We start from the raw sequence: 7,990 nt of genomic DNA on the forward strand, positions 1-7,990 counted from the left end.
GCATGAACCACTCTTACAATTGCAAATCAATGATCCTCATTGATGCTCTAAACAACTTTCTATTGAGGCAGAAATCTAAAAAGTCAACAAAATAAGTTCAGTTGAAAATATTACTCACAGCCAAGTGTTTCAGTGGTCGTACGAATTCACAACCTATGTGTCAGCATTTGAGTACTCTCTCTCTCTCTCTCTCTCTCTCTCACTCTTTCTCGCTGTCATACCCCATGTACGAGAGAGAGTGGGGGAGTATGCTCACTGACCCAGAAATGGACCACACTCATCAAATCTGCGGCTTTGGATGATTCAGCAGACAGCTGCCCTCGTTGAAAGGCTTGTATTGGGGGGGAGGACATGGCTCGCAGGCCATACTCTTTGTGCAATTAGTTCTGCAGTGTCCTTCTTTATGTGGTGCAAAAGGCCTTCAACCTCATGCTCTGTGCATTAGAGTCAACATTGTGAGGCGTACTTTATACTATGATCACGTCCACATTCATCCACAAGTGGATTATGTGGACTTCATAATCAGTATGATACAACAACTCATAGTACAATAAAGAGGATCTGTATAACTGAATACGTAAAAAAAAGAAAAAGAAAAAAAAAGACAAATACAAAATACACCTGTTTCTAGAAGTATTGTCTTTTCATCTATGTAAATATAACCATTTGTATGGCCATATAAACACAGGTACTTCAGCTAGCGTGGACCTGTCAGCTAGTCATCTATCCCATAACAGCAGTTCTTGGAGCCCGGCGCTCTGATGACGCGTCCAGGCAGCGCCGGGCTCTGGTGATGTCATCAGCCCGCGACGCGTCTTCACATGGCAGGTCTAGGACCACAGAGATAAAAGGTAAATGTTGTTTTGTTTCTCTTGACGAATATGTTTGATGTACGGTGATATAGTTAATATCAACCCCTTACATGCGTCCTTGTCCACTCGTTTAGTTACAAAGTTTATTTTTTTTCTGGATTACTCTGGTTGCGCATAAGCTTCGACATTTAACTTGGTTGTTTTTTAAATGTTAAAGTTAGATCTTTAAACTAATTATTATCTAGAAGAAGACAGACGGTAACTTGGAAATGTTTTTATACAGGGTGGCTGGAATTTGAGGGGCAATATCGAGTCCCTGTTATAATATATATAATATAATGAATACTTCAACTCATTTAATAAACGGCCATCCTTAAAGATGCTGTCGTAGGCCTGCTGTTAGAACTGTTTCATATTTTTATTCAAGAGGTATGATTTCACGAGTTGTATGTTTCTACTTATTTTGATGAACTATTTGCAAAATTATCTTTTCCGTTGGATTATTAGCCGTCAGGGTTGTGTTTTAACGCTGTACTGTAGGGAAAGCAGTTTCGATGTAATACATTATTTATTTGTAATTTATGGTCTGTCAGTATTTTTTTATTCCCCTAATCAGTGATTTGATTCCCCTCAAAGCGTCCAGCTTACCATGGCAACCAGGCAGTGGCACGGGGGCCACTCCTCCCCCGTTCTGTGTGTGGGGGCCGCGGGGGGGCCCGAGGGCCTGCTGGCCTCTGGCTCCGAGGGGGGGCAGGTGACGGTGTGGTCCCAGGACGGGACCATCCTGGGCAGCGTCGCCCTCGCCGGCGGGGACGATTGCACCGGCGTGGCCTTCTCCCCCGCCGGCCCCGGCCGTCTCTACGCCGCCCACGGCGAGACGGTCAGCGTCCTGGACCCCCGCAACCTCCGGGGGGTCGTCACGGCGATCCCGGGCGCGGGCGAGGAGGAGATCAACTGCGTGGCGGTGAGTGAGGACGGCGCGTTCGTGGCGGTGGCGGACGACTCCGGCGCGGTGCGGGTCCTGGACGCGGTCGAGGGGAGGGTCTGCCGCACGCTGCGCAGGCACACCAACATCTGCTCCTCGGTCGCCTTCAGGCCCAGGAGGGCCGGCAGCCTACTGTCAGCCGGCCTGGACATGCAGGTGAGCGGGACGGGGAGCGAGAGCATGTAGTACGCTGCCACGTCCTCATCAACGGATGAGGTGCCCTTGAGCAAGGCACCTGAAACCCCCGCCTGCTCCCCGGGCGCTGCTGCACTGCGGCTGCCCCCACCTCCGGGTGTAACCCGTCCGGCTCCCCGATTGGTTAAAAACAGAGAAAGAATTTCCCCCAAAAAGGGACAATGAGGGGTTCAACGGGGACGTGTGGAAGCGTGCACGTTGTGGACTCTACTAGAGTTCAGATCCGTCTAGACCAGCCAGATCATCTGAGACCAATCTGTTTATAATCCTCAGAGTAAATACGAAACATGGGAAAGCAGGATTTAGTTACTATTCAACCAATAACTGGAATAAACTCAGAGGATTTAAGACTTGCACCAACTTGCTCCACTTTTTAAACTGGTCTTAACATTTTTAATGTTTATGTAAGCTTTCTGCTAAATCTTAAATACATTGCGCTTATTCTACTACTGTGCCTTTTTATCTAATTTTATTTCTCTGTATTATTTCATTGCATAACTGTTTTTACGTGAAGCCCTTTGAGTCTGCCTGGTGTATGAATAGTGCTGCATCAATCCAGTCCTGTGTCCCTCTCAGGTGATCCTGTGGAGCCAGCAGAAGACGCGCCCCCTCTGGACCCTCAGCCTGCAGGAGGTGGCGGAGGAGGCCGACGGCGGCCGCGAGCAGAGCGCCGACAAGCTCTTCAACCCGCCGCTGGCGCACTGCGTCTCGGTGGCCAGCTGCGGCAACGTGGTGGCGTGCGCGGCGGAGGACGGCGGCGTGCACCTGATGCGCGTCGGCGCCGGCTCCAAGCTGGAGCAGCACGGCCTCTTCAAGGCCCACAGCCAGGGCGCCTCCCAGGCCCACTTCCTGGGCTTCCTGTCCCACCCCTACTGGCTCGCCACCGGGGGGAACGACGGCCAGGTGCTCCTCTGGGACCTCAGCCGCAGCCCGGTCGTGGCCCCGGACGCGAACGCCAAACCCGGAGCGCCCGCGGCCCACCACAGGAAGGCCAAAGCTCGGACGAAGGGGAGGGCGACGCCCAAGGGGAGGAGCCACAAGGCCCCGCCCCAAGGAGCGGCCGCCAAGGAGGTCGAGGAAGAGACGCCGAAGGAGGAGGAAGAGGAGGAAGAACCGGGAGTGACAGGAAACTCGGATCAGGCGTCGAGCGCGGACGAGGTGCCGAAGTCCGGGCCGCGGCTCCAGTTCAGCCACGGAGACAAGGTGAACTGGGTTTGCCCCGTGCAACTGGGAGGAGAGCCCAGTCTGGTGGTGGCAGACCAGAGCTCCAGCCTCACCGTCTACTCCCTCTCTGGACTGTAGAGACAGTCCCTGTGAAGCAGCGACTACTGTACGGAGGTACCACACCTCCGTACAGTAGGTGTGGTACCTACTGTACGTCTTGTGTGTTGGTTCTGATGGAGCTCTCGTAATGACCGGCCCATGAAAGGGTTGTGTGTGTGTGTGTGTGTGTGTGTGTGTGTGTGTGTGTGTGTGTGTGTGTGTGTGTGTGTGTGTGTGTGTGTGTGTGTGTGTGTGTGTGTGTGTGTGTGTGTGTGTGTGTGTGTGTGTGTGTGTGTGTGTGCGTGCGTGTGTGTGTCGAACCTCTGCAGAACTGACCCTTTTCTCGATTCATTTGGTTGACCGCTGAACGTCAGTGCTACTAGAAGCCAATGTTCAGACAATTTATTTACAAGGAGTAAACAAACGTAAGACGACAACAGGACCACATTCTCTCCGGTTCCTACAAATGCAGACACTCTTTACAAAAGTCACAGCACTGAAATGATAAACACAACCCCAGAGTCGTGCAGACAGCCATGAACCATTCGTTTAAAATAACAAGGCACGATCTAAAAGGTAGTCAAATACTTTGCACTTGACTACTTAAAAAAGGAAACCAAAGCATTCATTAAAGCGTTGTGCATTACCAGGTGATTCTGGGGTTTACAACCTTCAGCTTTCAAGCAGTGTAAACTCTTTGAGATTGCAGATAGTTACGTTGTGATGTGGAAGTATGTGTTGCATTAAATATATCACCCATGCAGCTACGGCGTGGTCTCTTCCCAAAACGTAGGAAAGAGGTCGTTTCCTCGAGTGCTGCTCGGAGTTCGTTGGGGAAAAAGTTTATTTCTGTGCTCCGGTCAAATAAAATCAAAACAATGATAAATCCTGTTGGAAGGCCCCTACGACCTTCACGTATCTTTACTGAACTTGTATTCAGAAACTCATAATAATAAACCATTCTGTCGCCAACACCAGGCAGTTGGTTGAATGAAGACACCCAGAGTCTGTTCTCGCCCGCCCTGATTGAGAGGGGAGGAGGAGGAGGAGTCCAGTTCAAACCGGTCGGCGCCCGTGAGGCATACGATGCAGGGGGTTGAGGAGCGGGGGGACGGGGGACGGTGGAGCTCTACAGCCGGGCCAGGCTCTTCTCCAGGCTCTCCAGGCTGGCCTCTCCCTCCTCTCCCTTGCTGCCCCGGGCGCTGACCTCCAGGAACTCCACCTTCATGGGCAGCTGGCTGAACTCAAAGTCCTTGCCCTTCTTCCCCAGGAACACGCTGCCCCCAACGGAGCCGTCCTGCGCGCTCAGCACCGCCGACCGGGTCACCCGCAGCGTGTTCCTGGGGGGGGGGGGGGGGCGTTAGAGAGGAACGGCTTTACATGGACCATCAAGGTCCCATGGCAGGCCACCAGCTGTGAGTGTGCTTAGCCGTTACGAGCCGTTTTGAAAATCTGCCCCTTGTGACGTCACAAGTGGGCGTGTCCACCTAGATACGTGACGGATATGTGATGTCATAAATTTTCAAAAACGGCTTGTAAGGCTGCTCACACTCACACCTGGCGGAATATAATGCGACATTTAGCAGACGCTTTTATCCAAAGCGACTTACAATAAGTACATCTGTCAGAAGAAAGAAACGTATCGCTGTCTATAAAGTAAGGATGTTCATAGAACCAAGCACAAACACCCGCTAGATTAACCAATTCCCCGTATAGAACACAGACAGCTAGGATAAGATGCTACACAATGCTAAGTACTGTTTTTAAGTGCCGGGACGTACAACATACAATAAATGAGTATGGGGGGAGGGGGGAGGAGATGCTCCCGCCTGAAACCAAGAGCAACGTGAGGAATCCTCTTTGGGATTTTCATTGTTCGGATTTACATTAAACATTTTTATCAAAATTCTAAATTGACAAGGAGACAGTTAATCAACTATGGATAAGAAAACGATGTTCTTACATTTCCTTCTCCAGCTGCTGTTGAATCAGTTTGGCCGACTTGGCCATGGGGATATCTGTTTAGAAAGAACCATAAAATACTGGGATTAAGAAGAGATCTGAGATACTCGAGGGAAGTTCAGCCTAAAGGGCTGATACAAGTTCCACGTTCACACAACAACCACGCAGACGCTTCGACGCAGTCCTGAACCTTTATGGTTCTGCGATGGGTTTAAGTGAGCGGACCAATCACAGCCCTTGCTGCTGCATCGCCTCGACCCAAGGGTACAATTTATGGGAGGCGCATGTCCGGCCCTTGTGGTGGACGCATGGAGGGTCCGCAAGGACGTCCGGGGTCCGTAACCCCCTTGCGTGGCGTGACCATGGGACCATGACCAGCCCTTAATAGTATGGAACCAAGTCTGTGACCTAGCATCCTTTCCCTGATGCCAGTTAACAGGACTTTAAGTCTTAGTGTAATAAGCGTGGGTTGGGACATCACCTTGCTTGTTGCACGCGACCAGCACCGTGGGAGCGTTCCTGGAGACGACCGCGTCCGTCAGCAGGAAGTACAGGAACTCCGCCACGTCGCGGACTTCCTTCTGGAAGATGGCGCTGTCCACTACGAACACGATGGCTCTGAGGAGGACGGCCGGTCAGTCACGTTACATCACAAGGATTACACCGACGAATGGGACGATGGCAGAACACAAGTCTGTGGTCTTGATGCGTATCTGTTCCATTCCATATCCGTGTTCATCTGTGTTCATTTTAGTGTGTTTGCGCAAGTGTGTGTGCGACGCGTGTGCTTTTGCATGCTTGTGAGAGTGTACGTGTCCAGTGGGAGAGAAACCCACCTGGCTGCAGACTTGAACTTCTCCATGTATTGAGAGCGCAGGCTGTCATGACCAGGCAGGTCTATGAGGGTCCAGGTGTTGGCCTGCGCGCGCACACACACACACACACACACACAATGGACCTCATGACCTGTGCCTCAGTGTGGTGCTGAGTTACAGTACAACGCACGGTTTAATAATTCACTCCTATAATTATTAATCGTGTTTTCCTACCTTGTCGTTCTTGGCTTTATACGGAGCACTACTGTCAGTGATGGAGGTCTGGGTTCTCTTGAACTTCCCTGAGAGGAGCTGAGGAAAACCATTGGGTTATTGTTGATCTCTGTTCATATGTTGCTAAGGAAGAGGTTGCGTCCAGGGAGACACCGAGGCGGGGGGGGTCCACTCACCCTGACGAAGAGCAGGGTCTTCCCCGAGTCACAAAGACCCACCAGCAGCACCGCCGTCCGCACAGTCTTGCTCGTTAGAAAGTACTTCAGAAACACTGACAGGGCGAGGGGATGGTCACAGAGAGGGATCCGGATTAGTGGCTGTTTTACATTTCGAAGACAAGACGTGGATAAGCCGACACGTATGCTATATGTTTGGCTGTGAAAGTGACAGCTGGTAGTCCTGGGGTGACACCAAAATATGAACCATGCTATCATCCGATAAACACACAAGGCTGAATCCTCCTGAACCTCAACAGAATACATCAAACCCGTATTAAGAGCAGTTAAAGACGATAAAACAACATTGGGCCAGGTAGCCTGCACCAGCTGTACGCCAACATGGGGCCTAGCTCGATGCTAACTTTTCCGAGGCTACCGAGCTAGCATACTAAGCTTCACTAAACAGAGAAAGTAGAGGAGGTAAGAGAAGGGGAACATGTATAAACCATCCTCTGGTCCTCTGATCAGAGACATTGGGGGGCAGGGGGGAGAGCTAGCGCGACGTGTCTCACCGACAGTGATGACCACCACCGCCAGAGCGACGACCAGGCCGATGATGAGCCGGGGCTCCTGGTACTCCAGCTCCCGGCGCAGGCCCTCGATGTACGGCTGCAGCGTGCTCAGCATGTCGCTTTCCTCCTTCTCTTCCATGGCACCGCTGGGGTCCGTTCTGCTGTCTACATCCATCTCTCGGAGTCTATGTTGTGTGATGATGACGCGATGACCCGAACTGCTCCCCTGCAAACCCAGGAGTTGGACACGTGGGCCTTGTTGAGGACCTGCAGCGCGTCTGTTCACCCCTTAGAGGGCAGCAGATCTCAGCTGCAGCGCTACTGTTCGCCCGCTAGAGGGCAGCAGATCTCAACTGCAGCGCGTCTGTTCGCCCGCTAGGGGGGAGCAGATCTCAATTGCAGTGCGTCTGTTCGCCCGCTAGGTGGCAGCATATCTCAGCTTCAGATATTTCACTAAAGGGAACAGTCAGATTTCAGTTGTGATTCAATCTAATTGAGGAGGTTTTGTCTGATATGTTGATGAGATGATGAAATGCACGCTTCTTTTTGGTTGGAAAATCGCACAGTATACCCTTGGATAAACTTTGATATCCCGTTAGCCGTGAGAGAATCTATAAAGCGGTTCTCTGCGAAATTACTTTTATTGAATAAAGTTATGCCTCCCGTTTTTCTTCTTTTTTCGGTTCAAACCGTAAGTTCTCTTCGAGTTGATGTGGTGCCCTGCACACGTCATTCACTACAGAGTTGGAGCTGCGCTCAGTGCGCCTTTACGCACAGGGAGTGTGTCTGGGAGGATAACGTCGGGAAAGCCCGTTATTCTATAGGAGAGGGTGGGGTTTTGGAGCGAGTTCTTCTCCTGCTCCATTCAGACGACAGAGGTACTCATAGAGTTTTCGTCGTCGTTCCTCGAGAGATCCGTCACAAGGACGCGCTCCATCGCAGCTCTCTGACTTTTATCGTTGACGTTTGTTTTTGAGTAGAAGGCCTATAGAAA

The 7,990-nt window shown here is 51.3% G+C and overlaps 2 protein-coding genes across 2 annotated transcripts; one reads left to right on the forward strand and one right to left on the reverse strand.

Moving 5' to 3' along the window:
* Positions 1 to 763: 763 nt before the first annotated feature.
* wdr53 (WD repeat domain 53) lies at positions 764 to 3,651 on the forward strand. The gene is made up of 3 exons (XM_056612431.1): positions 764 to 851; positions 1,449 to 1,953; positions 2,569 to 3,651. The coding sequence occupies exons 2-3, from the start codon at positions 1,462 to 1,464 to the stop codon at positions 3,292 to 3,294; spliced, it is 1,218 nt and encodes a 405-aa protein (XP_056468406.1). The 5' UTR covers positions 764 to 851; positions 1,449 to 1,461; the 3' UTR covers positions 3,295 to 3,651.
* srprb (SRP receptor subunit beta) lies at positions 3,594 to 7,310 on the reverse strand. The gene is made up of 7 exons (XM_056612437.1): positions 6,997 to 7,310; positions 6,443 to 6,537; positions 6,267 to 6,344; positions 6,054 to 6,136; positions 5,699 to 5,835; positions 5,219 to 5,273; positions 3,594 to 4,595 (listed from the first exon to the last, which is right to left on the reverse strand). Exons 1-7 carry the CDS (start codon positions 7,169 to 7,171, stop codon positions 4,385 to 4,387), a joined length of 834 nt encoding a protein of 277 aa, XP_056468412.1. The 5' UTR covers positions 7,172 to 7,310; the 3' UTR covers positions 3,594 to 4,384.
* Between the last annotated feature and the right edge of the window lie 680 nt (positions 7,311 to 7,990).

Source organism: Gadus chalcogrammus, chromosome 16 (assembly GCF_026213295.1).
Source record: "Gadus chalcogrammus isolate NIFS_2021 chromosome 16, NIFS_Gcha_1.0, whole genome shotgun sequence".
Lineage (NCBI taxonomy): Eukaryota > Metazoa > Chordata > Actinopteri > Gadiformes > Gadidae > Gadus > Gadus chalcogrammus.